The sequence below is a fragment of the Odontesthes bonariensis genome, chromosome 20 (genome assembly GCF_027942865.1).
Source record: "Odontesthes bonariensis isolate fOdoBon6 chromosome 20, fOdoBon6.hap1, whole genome shotgun sequence".
In the NCBI taxonomy this organism is placed as follows: domain Eukaryota; kingdom Metazoa; phylum Chordata; class Actinopteri; order Atheriniformes; family Atherinopsidae; genus Odontesthes; species Odontesthes bonariensis.
Window position 1 is genome coordinate 27,921,311 of NC_134525.1, and position 19,295 is coordinate 27,940,605.

The 19,295-nt window shown below is 39.0% G+C and overlaps 1 protein-coding gene across 2 annotated transcripts in view; it reads right to left on the reverse strand.

The window, feature by feature from the left end:
* The window catches only part of plppr5b (phospholipid phosphatase related 5b), a 115,323-nt gene that overhangs the window by 43,398 nt on the left and 52,630 nt on the right, over nt 1-19,295 (reverse strand). For both annotated transcript variants that reach the window (XM_075452563.1, XM_075452564.1), the window contains one exon: nt 12,309-12,441. In XM_075452563.1, the coding sequence (XP_075308678.1) occupies nt 12,309-12,441 (133 nt within the window). The remainder of the gene's footprint in view (nt 1-12,308; nt 12,442-19,295) is intronic.

Below are 19,295 nucleotides of genomic sequence, written 5' to 3' on the forward strand. Positions count from 1 at the left end.
GAACTCTCCCTCTTTCCCCAATGTTCTGCCAATCACTGTCCACGAGTTTTGGGAGTTTACATGGTCCCTGTGCTGTTTCACTGCAGTTTCGTACAGGTGCCTGTACAAACGCACTTCCTGACTGAGCCTGGTCTCAAATTGGTCCATTCGGTTTGTTTTCCCGTCTTTTCAAGGCAAGCGCCAGGCCTAAAACGTCATTTTGACGTCACAGGTCGGCTGCGCCGTGAGCTACCATCAACTGTAAATCCAGCTTTAGTCTGTACCGTAACCAGAAAGGACAATTTACACTGTAACCTTAACTCAAACTAATCATCAACACTTTTAAACTAATTCACTGGCTTACATACAAACCAAATGATTGGGAAAAGACAAAGAGTTGTGGCACATAACTTCAAAACAAATCAAAGACTCAAAACAAAATTACTACAACAACAAAAAAAAAAAAAAATCCTCCACTTCCTTTTATGCAGAGGTGCAATATATGACCTCACTAATACTTCAAATCAGGAAGTGCTGGGTTGGCCAAACCATAGACATCATATAGAACACTATGGGACAAACACCAAACCTGCATAGTGGGTCTGATCAAAGGAACAAATGAAAAAAGAAACTAGATAATTATCATTTAAACCTACCACTCATTCAAGGTATCTGAATAATTGCACGACTGTGTTTGCTTTAATCCCACTTCAAAACAATGATAAAAATTGTACCATAAACCAGCACTAACACAGGATAGTAATGACAATACAATGATAATGGTAGATTATAGCGAAATGAGCAAAAATAAGGGTTAAGGGAAAATATAAATGTGTAAGGGACAAGTGGTGAGTAGAGGAGATCTCATCCACTTTGTCACATTATGTGAAGTATATCTAGATACTAACCTAGAATGACAAGTGAGGATGTTTCAGTAAAATGTAAATTTATGTCAAATCGAAGGTGGCCTGTTATCTGCATACATTCACACATCCTCCACACAACCTCTCAACTGTCAGTCATAAAAAAAACAGTTGTGTGAGATTTGTTCTAAAGTCTTATGGAGTCTTGTCTTTTTGTTCTGTCTTGCAACATTGCGCCCCAATCTCCAGACCTGTGTACTATTTCGAGGCTGGACTGATACCTGGACCACTCATCTTGTTCACGTTAAGCAAAGCAACAAAATATGCTTGCATAGTTTTGAAGACAACGCAAAAATGTACTATACTATTTCGCCTGGGGATTAAAAATTCCTTTCTAACACTTATTAAGTGCTTTGAACATATAAGCAAAAACTGGATGATCCAGAATTTCCTCTAGTTAAATAAAGAGAAAATATAGGTCATTGTCTTTGGAGCAAAGGACGAACGGTTGATTTAAAAATGCCAAAGGTGAGCCGAGGTGCCCTTGAGCAAGGCACTGTACTCCCCCAACATCTGCTCCCTGTGAATTGCTGCCCACCGCTCCAGTGAATATGGCATATGTCTCTATGAGTGTGTGACCCTGTGCATGTGTGTGTTCCAACAGGTGCCAACCTAGATGGGTTAAATGCGGAGGAGTAATTTCATGGATCTCAACATGATTAATTATGTTTCAACTTAACTTAAACTGTCATCACCAAATCTCTTCATTTGTCACTGAGTCACAGAGAGAACAATGGGAATTACAGAAGAATGCTATTCATAGACTCAACTAATACAAAGCTCAACTACTAACACAATAACAAAGGATCGAACCCAAGCGCAGACAATGAGTTGAGCGACATGCAGGTGGGAGATAGTCTCCAAGGTTTTACAAAAGAGAGGAGGAACAAACGAATGGGGGCATGGGGGGTAAAACACAGGTAATATAAAAAGCAGCAATATAAAAATGATTTTACAAAGGAACAACTGAAAACCCGGAGTATATATGCAGAGGGAGTAATGAGGGAATTGGAAATAGATGAGAGCTAATCAACAACAAAAACCAGAGGTCCGTTTCACAAAGCGAGTGAGTTTATTAACCCTGACATGAGGGAAACTCTGAGTTTTCTGTTTCACAAAGGGAGGTAACTCAAACCCAAGAAAGAGGGATCACTCTAGCCTGTTTCACAAAGAGAGGTAACTTAACCTCTCGGTCAGTTACCGTAGTAACAGACTCTATGAACCTAACCTGGTCGGGACCAGGTTTTACTCAATGAACCTCGAGTTTCTCTCTGTCTCCGCCCTCTTTCAGCCACACACGCCATTTGATTTCCTCATTCATTCAGTCAGCAGAGCGAGTTTTGGCGTAGCCTAGTTCTTCTACTTCTAGAGGTCCATTAGGCACAGTAGGAGGCGACTTTTTTCACGAACATGGCATGTCCTTTTGACAACGATCCTGTGAATGAAGGTGCAGCATTATTGCACAGAGCATTAAATTTTCGTCGGGAGATGGTCAGACATAGATGTTTTAGCATTTACAGACAATTATCTTTTTGAGTGGCACCATCAGAATTTTGTTGGGACAAAAGAAAAAATACATATTTGTATGAATAGGCTTAAAAAATATATATATATAGGCCTATTATATTTTATAAAGGCACTTCTGTCTTGGGGGTGGACTCCCTCCAGGGATTCCCTCAGCCGCTGGCCTTCCAATATTCTGGCTTAGGGTCAGCTCCTCTACCTCCGTTGGAGGTGGTGGTGCACGACCACCACCCGATTTACGGGCATCTGCCTTCTTTCTGTTGCCTGAGTAGAAGTCTGTGTTAGTTTAAATAGGCTTAATTATTTAACAGAACATGATATAGATGAGAAGACATTTATGTGTGTGAAAACAGCATAATGTCGGGGATAAAACAACTGCACAGTGAAAAAGCCACTTAATATTTACTTTACAGTGTAAAACATGATCAAAATGAAGTACCTCCATGCCGAGGTCTCACCTGTTAGAACAATGTTTTTATATTTCATCTTAAAACTGCTGCCAAATCAGGGCGGTCTGTGGGTACAGCAGACGCCCCATGTACAGAGGCTATAGTCCTCGTGCAGCTGGCCCCGGTTCCGATCCCGCATCAGACAGCCCTTTGCTGCGTGTTATTCCCCCTCACTCTGCTTCCTGTCTCTCTTCACTGTCCTAAATGATAAAGGCATAAAAAGCCCAAAAAATAATGAGTGCATTAAGATTCGAGGTTGGTGAAAAACGGAGCCCTCCCCTTCCCCATTGCCATGGTGACTCGTCGAATCGGGCTCCATTGATGCTGGCTTTTTAAAGTTGTGGTGCACGTGCTAAACTCAAGGTGAAACTACTATGAGTTGACTAAACTCACTCAAATCAGCGTTTCTGGAACCAAAAACTCTGAGTTTTCTATCTCAGAGTAGATCAACTCAGAGTTCAGGAACAGACTCAGAGTTTGTTGAGCCTGCTTTGTGAAACGGACCTCTGGTCTAATAACAGCTCAAATGCTGTGAAAAAAACGTGTTGGTCATTTTGAAAAAATAAACAAAGGATAAACAGCTGTGTTGATGAGAGATTAGGATTTTGAATTCCAAATTTGCAGCTAAATTGCAGGATCAACTATATAAAAATCGACCATAAAATATTTCAGTCTACATACAAAGCATCTGTATTTCCTGAGAAAATCGGGAAAAACAAAGTGACAAAAAAAGCTGCTGGTGGCTTACTATTGATCCTCAATGGAAAAGACTGGCTGCGCAGCTAAAGACAAGTAGGCCCCCCAGAGAGTTATAAATCGGGCACAGAAAAATCATCCACTGTGCTCTTCCACTTTTGGAAAGATTATAAGAGACTATTCACACTTTAGACAAATCCTTTTAGAACCAATTCAGAAAGATGTTACAGATTTCTCATAACATGTACCACCACTCTTTGACAGTCACACTCTCAATCAACTAAAATAACGTGTGGGTGCAAAATTATCATGCGATTCCATTATTGATACCCTTTATATTTGATCAATTATATTGGTGTATTGAGTTTTTCTTTTTAACTGTACTGTCATATGACTTACGGTCGGAATTATAAATGCTTTCCACCCGTAGGGATGCTTTTTTGTTTGTTTCTTTGCATCAATTCGTTACTGTCAGTTTGAACTATCCAAATGCAGTGGTAAATTAGTGCTTGAAAGGCTTTGACACTGATGTTTACATCTAGCCCTGTTGCATATACAATTGCATGGGAGTGAGTTTCCATTTCAGTCTGGAAAATTCAGGGGGGCAATAATTACATGGCTCTTGCAAGGTAATCTCAATTCACTGTCAACTGCAACATTATTTAACACTGAAAAAAGAAGCATGTTTTAAATTATTCACTTGACATGGCTGTGATTGTTGATGTACTGAGGAGATAGGTAGTATGTGTGTGTGAAGGAAGAGATAACATACATGTAAGGTAATTTGTAGAGCCAAAAAAAACATTTGGAGCTGTGGGTTGTGGAAGCTGGCTTTTAAGCAAAGTGCAAAAGGTTTTCCTTATTGTTATTGGTTACATGTGAGGGCCATTTTATATCTGTGCAAAAGATTCTGTCTGTGTCCCTCTCAGCCGAAGTATTTTTCAATGTAGGTGGACAGAAATGCAGAAAAAAAAATTGCGTAGCCTTCGAAGATAAGGCTAGATGTCGAATGCTGGTTGTCTGAAAGGCTTAAGCACCAACACAACAAAGAGCAGACCACATCTTCAATTGTTCCACCTGAAACTAGTGAAACATAGTGGCGGCAATAATTCAGACGTGCTTCTATGAATCCCTCACAGTGTGCAGTATGTTCAAAACTTGAGGCTTTAATTACTCTTCCTGACTTATGTGTGCTTTCTGATCTTGAACCATAAAAGAAGAAACAAAAAAAAGAAAATGTAATGTAGTTAAAATGAGGGGGGACATCTTAGACTCAAGAAAAGCTGGCTTTTTTTTTACCCTAAGAGCTTGACAAAGGGAAACTAGACTTCTTGGTTCTTGGATATGTTTCACCTCTCATCCGAAAGGCTCCTTCAGTTCTAAGCTAGTTGGTGGGGAGAATCAGAGGAAATAGTGCAAGTTTATTGAAAATTGTTTGCATAAGGATAAAAAAATAATCACTGCCATAAAGAAAAGTTTATTTGTAAAAACATTTTATGCGAGATGTCACTTACAGACTTTGACTGTGCATCAACCTGAGAAAGTGATGCAAAGTCTTAAAATGTATGACGGTAAAAACACAGCTTCAGTTGACTGTTTGTGAGCACCACGACCTTCAGCTGTGTTCTAAATTTAATCTTTCCGAAACAGCACAGCCCTGTGAGTCATTATGCAAAGCTACGCCAGGCATGAATGAGAGGGGAAGGCTGCAGAGCTCTAATGTTGTAGTTCTAAAGTAGATGTAAATGCTGGCAACAGGCATGCTGATTCACATGAATAGACACTCTCGGGCACACGTGCAGAAATACAAACGCACAGCACGTGGAATGAGTCACGTTTGAATACTGGCACACTAGTAATGGCAAAGGAAGAACAGAACATAACAAAAGAAACAACGCACGAGCAATTATGCTGAAAGAATTCATACTAAGACATCATATAGAAAGCCTATAATCCACCTCTGCTTAAGAAAAGGATGACTGACTGTATGTTATGTCTACATATAAGGTATAGCAATGTGAGCAGCACATGGGCACAGTATTTATCTCTGAGCAAGAAGGGTTCTACCATGTTGGTCATATTGAAAAATAAACAAAGGACGTACAGCTGTGTTGAGAGATGAGATATTAGATTTTGATTGCATAATTTGTAGCTATGATGCATGATAAACTATATAAAATCAACCATAAAATATTTCAGTCTACAGTCTACATACAAAACATCCACAGGTTATGGCTAGAGTAAGTCATGAGGATTAAATGAATGGATGTTACATGAGGGCAAACAAAGAAGCACCATGACAGTTTAAGTTAAACAGATATGTCATGTTCAACACCCAGCTGTTTGTTTTTCCATCTGTCGCCCTATCTGTTAAAAAGTGAATTCTCATCATCACATCTGATGATGTGCATGACTGCACGTAAAACTTCAACTATCTATGAAGTGCTTGTTTGCAGGACTTCTTTTTTAAGTGGAGAAGTTGGTTGAGTGTTGGGCAAATGCATATAATGTTGTAGCACTACTGAGGCTGTTGGAAATGCCATTAGTTGTGCTGGTAAATTTTGAACAAATCAGAAATTTGAATTGATAATGGAGCTACAAGGTAAAGCAAAGGGTCAGAATTTGTTGAGAAAATTTACTCTGAGAACAAAACGCCATATATCTTCACAGACCCACTGAAGCAACATTATTAATTCATTAAACCAGGGGTGGCCAACCGGTCAGAGACTAAGAGCCGCATTTTTTACTGTGTTACCACAAAGAGCCACATTATTTTGAAAAATGACTGAATTCTCTCCGTTCCATCCGTGTGTTCTTGACTCGCTCTCGTCTCGGTCACGTGACGCATCAACGCTGATATTAAACCCACGAACCGAGCAAAATGATTCAAAAACAGACGTGTTTGGAAAGCTTCTTCCCAGTCAGGAGACAGAAGAAGAGGCTGTGACTACTGAGAAAAAGAAAGCTGCATTTTGAAGACATGTTAAAGCGTTACCATAGCGACCAGAGAGGATGTTATGTCAGGAGGACGCTGCTAATAAAGTTACATACAAGTACGCAGTGGATTCAAGTTTATTATTATATTTACTAAATACCACAGAGTCTGTGTTGGTCGTATCATTTTATTTTGTAGTATTTATCCGCCACACCTGAAAGGCCGGTCCGTGAAAATACTGACATTAAACCGGTCCATGGAGCAAAAAAGGTTGGAGACCGCTGCCATATTGAACTCAAATGAAGCGAACACGCACATAAAAAAAAACAAAACACAAACACAAATTTTGATATGAACGTATGAGCCGCATGAAACCAGACAAAGAGCCGCATGCGGCTCGGGAGCCGCGGGTTGGCCACCCCTGCATTAAACCCTGAACCCTGAGTATACGGTGCCACAGTGGAGAATTAATTTGCAGTGTCAACTCACAGCAAAAAAAATCCTGTTTCCAACCTCTGTTGGTTCTTTCTTTGACCACAGAACAAAGACATGCAGACTACATCCCCGCCCGACCACTTCGCTCTGCAGCCTCCAGGCTGCTGGCTGCCAAGTCACTCAGCGGTCCCTGCACACGATCGACACGGTCACAGCTTTTCTCTGTTCCGGCACCCCGATGGTGGAACGATCTCCCGACTGATGGCAGGACAGCTTAGTCGCTGACCATCTTTCGCCGCAGGCTGAAAACCCATCTCTTCAGGAAACACTACCCAGATCCGCCCTATTAGGACATCACTTGTTTCGTCCTAGCTCCTTACGCACTTATTTGTTTCCTAAATTGTCTTCCCATTTGTCTAGGTACCTAACTTACTGCACTTACTCTAGCACTAGTTATGCTCCTAGCTGTTTGGTTTTGGAAGGAAATGCACTTATGATTTCTTGTGACCTGAAGTTCTTTAGCCTTCCGATGTGGAACACACTTATTGTAAGCCGCTTTGGATAAAAGAGTCTGCAAAATGACCGTAATGTAATGTAATGTAATGTTAGGCTGATGATTCTAAATTGGCTATTGGTATGAGTTAGAATGTGCATGGTTTTCTCCCTTATGTTAGCCCTGTGATTGACTATCAAGCTGTCTAGGGTACAACCTGTCTTTCCCCTGGTGGCAGTTGGGCTAAAGACAAGCTAGTACCTATACTACCTTTTAGGTCTTTGGTTACCTTTGGATTTACATTGTCCCAATAAGCTTACACCCATGAACATGAAATCCATGAACATTGGGATTGTGTACCTGCAATCCCAATGCGAATGGATGGATAAATTTGTATACGACAAGCAAACATTGCACGTGGTGCTCGTTTTTATTACTGACACCAAATTGCTCAACCTAAAACAATTTGGACCCGATTGTTTGTTTGATTGTAGCACGAGATTACAATCAAACAAAAGCACTGATGAAAGTAGTCTCTCCTGCTAGTTAAACAATGCCCATAAAAACAATGGCCAAAATTATGGAAAAAAGACTGCCAGTTTATTTCAACAATCACCATAACAATCTATAAAGTGTGTTGCCCACCTGGAACTATGCACCCCTGGAAACCCCATTTCATGTCCCAGCCTCTACACTGTGAAGCTCATATCCCAGCCCAAAGCATAAATTTGCACTCTATATTTTTTTTTTTGCCCTATTTTGTGCACAGACAGTAATTTTAAAAGAGGCTGCTGATGATGCACAGCTTCTTTCTTGAAATATTACAAACATAAAAGGTTTACAACTGGTTGCTAAGTACAGTAAATCAAAAAGTTTGTCTATTGAAAGCAGGTAGCTCACTTTATTGAACCAAGGGACAGATGATGAAGGATTCCCATTTTTGGTTTATGCGTCATAGTATAATAGTACGCGTTCAGTCATTTATTCGTCTTAAAATGTTGGTGAAATAAAGACAGATAATGCCATATTTAGAGGCTGTATTGTCTATGCCCTGTTCTCTCCCGTTATATGGATGTACGTGGATCTCGAGTAATCTAAATATCTTCCGAAGGATGCCAACTTTCACCAAACTGCTATCGGTGAGTAGATGAACGCATTTTATAACAGAAGTAAGGTCCAGATTTAAAAAAAAAACAAAAAAAAACAAACCTTCTCCTTTAAGAAACAAAGAGATTCCAAATAACATCCTTCACTCTAGAAGAAAGACTGCAGCTCCAGTGTTGCTTTGCTTTGCAACTTATGCCCTTTGACTCTTCACATACCATCCCCCCCCCACACATAAAAGTCAAGTCAGCAAAGGAGGTATTTGGCTCAGAAGCTCATCCAGAATCACACAAGCGGGCATCAGACCCCCAGGGAAGCTATGCACTGAAGTGAGAATGGATCTGCTCCATGCAGTAAAGCAATGTAAGCTACATTCCCTTTTCAGTGGTTACTCGCTGTGCCGACAAGTCATTTAAAATTAGTGACTAATGGATTATGGATGGTACTTTTAAATATATCAACTGTTTCTAATGTAACCAGTAAGATACAAACAGTCCCAACAGATGATTTTGATAAAGAGAAGCAAATGCTGATTCAAATAAAATTTTTGATTAGACATTTTTTTATAATTTGTTTTACAATTCTGACACTTGTTTTCTTCTTGAATTAGGACCCCAAAAAAATAATTTAAAATCAAAAGACCAAACAACACAGTAGTTAGTCAGACAAAACAAATATGTATTACCTAAGGAGTAAGTGCATGTGAGTATTGCAAGCATGTATTTATCCTTTGGAATAAGTGAAGTTTCAGCTTTTCCTCTTCTGAATATCACACCATCATGCTATAAAGAGACTCCCGCAAAGAGAGGAATATGATCTCAGTCCAAGAGCCAGATGCTTAAAACTGAATGTAGATTCATGAGGAAAGCAATATGCATTCACATTATTTTTGCTAGACGTGTAGTGGTGTGCATACGTGTGGTTCTCAAAATATTTATTATCTTTTGAAAGTGCTATTAGAGAAGTCTTCAACAGCCATTACCCACCATGTACGAATGGAATTATAAGAGCACTCGAATTACTGTAAATAAGAATATATTAAGGGAAATTACCCCAAAAAAAGAGAAAGAATAAATCACTCTAACAAGCAAGCTCTGTGAAATTGTCTTGTTTTGCTTTTATGGTAAATTATGTAACCTCATTTTCCCTTTCCACCTCACATCAAGGTCACATTGTCATAAAACAAGTGTGTGCATGGTCTGAAGAATGTGTGAATGCACATTCTCACAGGACACTTCCTTTATAAATACTAGTTTCTGTGGAAAAAAAGCAGTTGTGTAGATGTTTTTTGTGTGTACACATCATTTATGCATCTGGCCCCAGATGTTGGCTAGCTTACTGCTTTACTAATTCCTTCAAGGAGAAGCTGTTTGGATGTCTGTTCTGCTGTACACATTCCTGCAAACTGATACTTTCTGTGCCTACCCAAAGAACAACTTCCATGTATCTCACAAGATTATCTATTCAGACAATAATAAGCATATTTTACAATGCTGACCAAGAACATACTAACAGAGCATATTAAAAGTGAACTTTATTTTAAGCTATTTGTGTCACAGCGGTGGGATGCGAGGCGTTTATTTTCAAAAACAAGGTTAACATAAAGCGCGGCTGAGCCGGAAGACAAAACTAGACTGTGGAAAAAACAAAACATGACTAAGGCAAAACAAAACAATGAACATGACATGGCATAACTTGAAAGTATTTAGCTTGGCTGTGACCGTGGTGAAGGTGCAAGGATCTGACAAACTGCATGGGGAAACCTGGAAACTAAATACTGAATGGGTGATAGGTGAGTGAGTGCAGCTGAGGAGAAAACTACAGGTGAAGTGAATGAAGGTGATGGATGAGCAACAGAAACTGTGGGGAAAACATGGCTAAACTAAAACATAACATGAGCTAGAAAACTAAGACATGAAATAAACTAAAACATGATAAAACACAAAACTAAGAACTAAAAACATGGGGAAAACCCCATGGACATGACAATTTGGTGCTGTTTAATCGTGATTAATGGGGTTCAAATATGGCTAACGTGGTATTAACTTTCAATTTTTAACTTTTTCCTGTATGTTAGAGTATAACTGTATAACTATAGAGACTATAGGATATATCCCTGTATGTTTCCTAATGGGATGTGGGATCCTTAGTAAATCACTGTTCATGAAGCCTTAAAAAAAAAAAAAAAGGAAACTCTACAGCTCGTGCCAGTTGTCCTGCTTTTCAGGGAAAAGATGTAACTTTGCACTCTTTAAAACTGACATCAATTAACATATAAGACATAAGCCTTATAGTGATACTGATATATTACTGTACCAGTGTATAATACCTGATAAGCAATTTCACGAGGCTCTTAGGGATAAAGGCAGCATTAATGTGGAATATGAATGGCACGCTGTGCTGGCTGTATAAGAGCCGAGGTAAACCAGGCTACCAAGTTGATTCCCTCTCAGAGATCTAGGTAATAATCCTCTTCTGCAGCCTTATCTCTGTTCTGACTTAAGTATGAGACAGGACAAGGAGAGGCTAACACTATTCTATAATGTGTTTGTTTGACAGACTGAGACTTTACATTTGTGTCCTAGTGTGTTCCCCACAAGGGATTTTATTAGGTCTTTCACCAGAATGCGCTGCGCTTATACTGTTTGTATCCATGTGGTGTATAATGAAAATACTTTTTGGAACATGTGTGTTTGAGCAATGTGCTGTTGACTGGTAAAGGTCACTACATGGTGGGCCAAATCAGAGGTGATGATGAGATAGTCAGACATAAAATTAAAAGTCAAAAACATCTTGTTAAAACAAAGAGGTTAAATGCTAAAATGCGTGGCAGTCACCTTGTTTGAGTTTCTAGAAGAAAATACAAATAAATCCCTTAAATTCACTGTCGGTGCTACTTGAGCTAAAAATGTATTCACTATCTTAAAATATTAATCTGGTGGAGATTGCTTAATTACCCACTACACCACAGAATCTAGGTTTTTGTTGTTATAAATATCTACAATTGAAGTAATTTGAAACAGGATTAGAAATCTCAGAAATAACTATAAGCCAACCATTGGCTGAGGATAATGCAGTTGAAAGATACAAAATAGTTTGCTGTCTGTTGAAATTTAGTTTGTTTCTACTACTTTTTTTTTTTAATGGAAAAAAGACACTATTGCTATTACAAATTAAATTGGATGAAACAATTACACTTTTACACTTCTGTCATTACAAATAAAGTGTAAAATTAGAAAGTGCAATATATATGTGCATTATGTTGCACATGCATTTATTTCACACACATGCACCTCATTCGAATCCTCCAAAGTGTAAATTAGAAAAAGCAAACTGAATTACATTTTTTTTGTGAGCTTGTCTCTTCATCACATATATCATAGTCTTATTAATGTAAGGTCCTGCAACATTACCCCACCTTGTCTCTTGATATATATATTTTCATGGTTTCTGGAAGTGCATTTTGTCAGTCTCTAAAACATGACAATAAATTGAGATGCATAGCTGTGCATGTACAGGGCTCAGGCAGAGATTTATTTTTCCGACAGTCACGTTACATCCCACAACTGTAGGGAGACCAAAGAGCAGAAAATTATCTGGTAATGCTTTAAAATGATCAATTTTCCCTCACATTAAAGAAAAAAGTGTTCCACATGAACTTTCACATTAAATATTTTAATTTAATTCAGAACAATTGATTTAATTCACCAAATCTGAATAACGAAATGGGTTTGAAGAGAGTAATAGGTACATGTAAGCCCAGAACTTACCGAGGAAGCGGAAGGTCCTGCGCACCAGTGGGTTGAGGTAGCAGCAGTCCCCTGTGGCCACTGTCTTCTCTGAACGGTCAAACTCTTTGGACGTGTACTGCACCAGGAACAGCACCGTCTCTGTTATTGTGATCTAGTGGAAATCAAATAAATATACATTTAAATGAGTTTATTTTCAAATCTGAGTTGTTGGCAGCACTATTCCCCAACACTGTCATACTGCAAGGTCATGTGACTCAATGGACTCCATCTGTGCCAACACAGCTGTGGAATACACAGAAACATATGGGTGAGAGGAAGTCATCCAACAGAACTGAGACAGAAGAGGCTCTGTTCGCAGGTGCATATGCTGGGGTATTTCATATGAAAAATGAAATCTGGCCAACTGTTCGATCCATCCTTGAATTACAGTTAAACTAGATATATAACACATGGACTTCTCTACAGATGTCCGCATTCATCTCAATTTTAATGGCCAAGTGGAATGTTTGCACTGTGGAAACATTGACTGCACATACTATAGGCCTAAACAAGGAAAACAAAAATAGTACTGCCTACAAAAACACACAAATGATTTATTTTTTCAGTGATGTTCTCTGTTTGAACACGAACAAGCACAGGAGCCCAAAGGAACCTATAACTTTAAGGATAGCACAAAGTTACAAAGAGAAGTTGTGCATGATAACAAAGGCTAGAAATGCCCAAAACTATGGTGTGCAGTTGGCCATCAGATTAGGGCTTCTTCCCTAAATCAATTATCAACAAATCATAAATTGTACCTGCACAACAGGAATATGTTCAGTGCTGCTGGAGCACACTGCTGTCATTGGCTTGGGATGCATATACCGTTATTATTTCAAGCAGACATTTTGTCTTTGCACACAACTTGGGCTGTATGTAGCCAGACTTGAACAGAACTCGAACCCCTTCAATGTAAAGTGCCCTGATTTGATGTTGGTTGTGAATTGGCAAAATATCTTATGTAACTGAATTAAATGGGAGAATAAAACCAAATGACTTGTTCTGTTTTACAAGTGGCTTATCAGTGGAGTATTTCTTTTTAGGAGATAGGAAATTGCATTTCAGACGGTAGAGCTGTTTTTTGTAAGTTCACATTCATTCATAGTTCATTTCAGCAAGCAGCTTAAAACTGCTTATTATTCATCATTGATAGAAGAGAATAAGAATAATCCCAGGTTTCTTTTCAGCACTGTAGCCAGTCTGACTAAGAGTCCGAGCTCTGCTGAGCCAGTTATTCCTTTAACTCTCAGCAGTGATGATTTCATGAGCTTCTTTATTAATAAAATTGTTTCTATCAGAGAGAAGATTGATGGAGTCCTTCCCACTATTATCAGTGATGTACCATCAAGTACAGCAGCTTTAGAAGTATCTTTAGAACCTGATTTGTATTTAGACGGCTTCTGCCCAGTTGATCTCTCCGATCTAACAACAGCAATAGTCTCTTCTAAACCATCAAGTTGTGTTTTAGACCCAATCCCAACCAGACTGTTCAAGGAGGTTTTCCCATTAATTGACACTTCCATATTGGATTTGATCAATCTGTCTTTGTTGACAGAATATGTTCCTCAGACTTTTAAGGTTGCTGTAATTAAACCTTTACTTAAAAAACCTACTCTTGATTCAGAAGTGTTGGCTCATTATAGACCTATATCCAATCTCCCTTTTATGTCTAAAGTTCTTGAAAAAATAGTTGCAGCTCAGCTTTGTGATCATTTACACAGAAATAATTTGTTTGAAGAGTTTCAGTCAGGATTCAGAGTGCATCATAGCACAGAAACTGCACTGCTGAAAGTTACCAATGATCTCCTCTTAGCCTCTGATAGCGGACTTGTGTCTGTGCTTGTCCTGTTGGATCTCAGTGCTGCATTTGATACGGTCGATCACAGTATCTTAATACACAGACTTGAACATGTTATTGGGATTAAAGGAACTGCATTAGGCTGGTTTAAGTCATATTTATCTGATAGATTTCAGTTTGTTCTTGTAAATGAAGAATCTTCCTCACACACCAGAGTAAGTCATGGAGTTCCCCAGGGTTCTGTGCTTGGACCGATTCTTTTTACTTTATACATGCTTCCATTAGGTAACATTATTAGACAGCATGGCATAAATTTCCATTGCTATGCTGATGATACTCAGCTGTACTTATCTATAAAACCAGATGAACCCAATAGGTTGGTCAGACTACAAGCATGTCTTAAAGACATAAAGACCTGGATGACTCAGAACTGTCTGCTTCTAAATTCAGACAAAACTGAAGTCGTTATCTTTGGACCTGAGCGTTTCAGGGAGAAATTGTCTAGCTATATAGTTACTCTAGATGGTATTTCCTTGGCTTCTAGTTCCACAGTGAGGAACCTTGGAGTTATTTTTGACCAGAACTTATCATTTGACTCGCATATAAAACAGGTTTCTAGGACTGCCTTCTTTCACCTTCGTAATATTGTTAAAATCAGGAACATCTTGTCTCAGAGTGATGCAGAAAAACTAATTCATGCATTTGTTACTTCAAGATTGGACTACTGTAATTCTTTATTATTGGGCTGTCCTACATATTCTTTGAAAGGCCTTCAGTTGATCCAAAATGCTGCAGCCAGAGTTCTGATGAGAACTAACAGGAGAGATCATATTTCTCCAGTTTTAGCTTCTCTTCATTGGCTCCCTGTTAAATTCAGAATAGAATTTAAGATTCTTCTCCTTACATATAAAGCTCTTAATGACCGAGCTCCATCATATCTTAAAGATCTCATTGTAAGATATTTTCCTAACAGAGCACTTCGTTCCCAAACTGCAGGTTTACTTGAGGTTCCCAGAGTTTCTAAAAGTAGAATGGGAGGCAGAGCCTTCAGTTATCAGGCCCCTCAATTGTGGAATAAGCTGCCAGTAAATGTCCGGGAAGCAGACACCCTTTCCACTTTTAAGACCAGGCTTAAAACTTTCCTTTTTGATAAAGCTTATAGTTAGGGATGGCTCAGGTGATCCTGAAACATCCCATAGTTAAGCTGCTATAGGCCTAGACTGCTGGGGGGCCTCATCTGACACACCTTTCCTCACTTTACTCTCTTTATGTATATGTGATATTATTGTGGTCATTAACTCGTGTTTCCCTGTTCCAACAGATATCCTTTGAATGGTGTTACAGTGCCCCCCCCCCCCTTTCTGTCTTCTCAAACCCCAGCTGGTCGAGGCGGATGGCCACCCTTCCTGAGTCTGGTTCTGCCAGAGGTTTCTTCCTGTTAAAAGGGAGTCGTTTCTCTCCACAGTCGCCTCAGGCACGCCGCTCAGGCCGGGAGATTGGACCGAAAAACAAAAAGTTTTTAGTGCAATCTGTTGGTTTTCTTAGCTAGGAAATTGTTTTTGAATTGGCTCTATATGAACGAATTGGATTATTTTATGAATTATGATTATTATTAATTATTTGAATTCCAATTGGCTTGAATTGGACTTACTATCTAAGTGCCTTGAGATGACATTTGTTGTTTTTGGCGCTATATAAATAAAAATGAATTGAATTGAATTGAATTGAATTGAATTGAATTGAAAACCTAAAGGTGTGTTGCCGCGATAGACAGCAATACACTTGTGAAATACATTAGATGAACAGTTGTCAAAAAATGTGAGGAACAAACATGGAGATCCTGTACTTTTAATCAGATATGACAGTAACTGCACTTTGCTGCCAACAGCTCCACTACTTACCAGTCACATGAGAACAGCTGCTGGTGTCCATAAAATAGCAGGCAACAGCAACTTCAGATATAATTTTAGAGTTGAAGAGAATAAGTTGTGAGAAGAGTTCTGATGCATTCACCTTGCTGGGCCTCACACAGGAAGCCAGTGATCATACTCTGATCTGACAACATGGGAGCATTTAACAGATTTGTTCAAAGTCAATCATGAGCACTGTTTCCTTGATGGAAGAAAATTATAAATGTTGCAGATTGCCAGCTTTCTTGGTGTGTGATGTAATTAAGTGCGTTATGTAATATTATGCGTGATATTATGTGCAATCTAATCTAATATTTAATATATATTCCATACAAATATATATAAAAAATAAAGGTAATTCGGTATTTGCAGCAATATGTTGAATATCTTCTATAAGTTTGTGGTGGAGAACACAATCTCCTTGTGGGTAGCATCCGAGCTATTGACTCAAATAAACTGATAAAACTGATCAAGAAGGCTGGTACTGTGCTGTGGATCCCCTCCAGCTGATTTGCAAAAATGAATGCACAAGTTGTTCATCCTGTATGCGTTCAATTGGAGGCTTCTTCAGCTATAACGTCAAGATTCAAGATTCAAGAAGCTTTATTTATCCCGAGGCAAATTGCTATGCAACAGTTATGGTACAAGAGGGAAAGTAATACAATGAAATAAAATAAAATAAAGCTAACATAAAATAACATAAGTAACTGAATACAATATGTGCAGTGTGCAATTTAGCAGCCTCAATAAGAACAATATATAAAAACATACAAACTAGTGATCTGTAGAAAGTATCATTGTATAAAGTGATATTGGCATTTGGCCTCAGGAGGCAGTGTTTCCACTAACCCTCTCTCGACCTGAGGTAGATGAATTAAACAGTCTGATGGCCACAGGCAGAAAGGACTTCCTCTGGCGTTCTGTGTTTCACAGAGGAGGAATGAGTCTGTTGCTGAAGGTGCTTCTGTGGGAGGTAAGCACCTGGTGAAGAGGGTGAGTGTTGTTGTCCAGGATACTATGCAGTTTACACAGCATCCTCCTCTCAGGCTCAACCAACAAAGGGTCAAGCTGGAACGCAGGATGGAGCCAGCCTTCCTGATGATTTTGTTAATCTTGTTGGCATCTGCTGCACTCAGCCTGCTGCCCCAGCACACCAAACCAAAGAAGATGGCACTGGCTACCACCGACTGGTAGAACATCCTCAGCACAACGTTACATACACCGAATAACCGGCGCCTCCTCAGGAAATAGAGCCGGCTCTGGCCTTTCTTGTACACAGCCTCCGTGTTCTTGGCCCAGTTCAGTTTGTTGTCCAGGTATTTGTAATCCTGGACCACTTCTACAGACTCACCGTTGAACCATTGAACATTCTATGAGTCTAGACGATTTTGATGTTTTCTTAAAGTAGCTGCAGATATCTACAATATGTGATATATCTGCCTTTCAGGCCAGCAGTGTGAAGGATGGCCTTTTGATGAAGTCCATATCAAAGCTCTCCAGAAGGTGGATAACCAATGAAAGCTTTACGCTATTTACGATTGACTGCTATTGACTTCTATTTTGTCTTCATTTACTGTCTTTCATTTATCTTTTTTTTTTCTTTGGTAGTTGCACACCAACAGACCTAAACCAAGGAGTTAGCATGAGCCTTGGGTCTGGTGGTGATAAAAATAACAAGCATCTTCTTGGATTGTTGTAGAAAGCCAGTGAGAACCCACCAGACAGTATTAGAACATGCAGACTCCATACGAAATGGTTTCAGTGAAAAATTCAAACAGGGAAAACCTTTTTGCTCAACCACTATAACGTGTTTATGATAAACTGTAGTGATTTTTTTTGTTTTTCATGATTGCGCTATTAGCAAATCAGAATATTTAGAGATTGGGTCTAAAAACCATTCTGTGGACTGTGTGAGTAAACATTAAAGACATTATGCTGTTTCTAACTTTCTCCATGGAAGATCATCATACATATAAGTATAGAAAAGTTCACAGCCCAGATCTCTTTAATTTATTTGATGCAACCGCATATTGTCAATTTGTGCCTGGTATTCAACTGTATCAATATTCACTTACACTGTACTGTTTTAACTAAAAGATGGTGTGCATATGAAAAATGAGATAGCCTCGTGCATACTGATGTTGTGCATACTGTGAAAGATAATTCCTTTGGTGCCACTGCAAATATTATCCCCTTTGTAAGCCAGATTACTGAGAAGTTCATGTCATCCGATAAACAAGGGCTAAGCAGTTACTGGGTGTAAGGAGTTTCTTATCAAATCTTTTTTATTCTGTTTGGTTGAGAATCAAGGTACATCTTGTCATGCAGGAGTGTTGGGCTCTGACCACTCATTTATCACTGTGCTGTAATATATAACCACTTTCCTGGCTCATTTTTCTCTCTGCTGCTATAGCAGTGCTTGCTCATCACTTGCAGGCACTGCAGCTGCAGCAGTAAACATAAACAGGTTAGAACAGTTTTAATGCTACTTGACTTTTTCATATATATATTAACTTAGTTGGAATTTTTCCCGCAAGTAATCGGTGAGGGACAATGTATGAAACGTAATTAGTAAAAACATGCCCATAATAATTCATAATAGCTCCTGACTCAGCTGTTGCAAATATTACATTATTAAATGAAAGCCTATCTTATCTTTTCCACTGAGATCCCCGAATAAAACTGAGTAGTACTTTATTAATCCCAAACGTAGAATAAACCAAATACAATTAACTGTACAAATCAAACATATAAAGAACCTATACAAACAACATTTCAGCTCCTCAAACACAACTGCAGAATTGCAGTATTGCCATCCCAGCTGAGACTGGGTGAGTCCACTCTGGACAGGTGTGGAGCATGGACAGAAACTTTGCTAATTTGACCATCATAGTCACAGCATCACATATTTTGTGCGATAAATGCAGGAGAGTAGAGCCTGTTTAGCCTGTTTTTGGTGTATATATGCACATGCTATATACTCTCTCAGTATAGAACATAGAATAGGACAAAGCACTCGCAAACTGATACATCACCTCTGATGATAAATACACAGTAATAACTAATCTAGATTGATTTCATCTATCCATCTATTTTCTATACCCGCTTAATACAAATTAGGGTTGTGAGGGGGCTGGAGCCTATCCAGCCGTCATTGGGCGAGAGGCAGGTTACACCCTGGACAGGTCGCCAGTCCATCATGGGGCCAAACGGAGACAATCTAAAGACACCAATTAACCTAACATACATGCCAGAGTA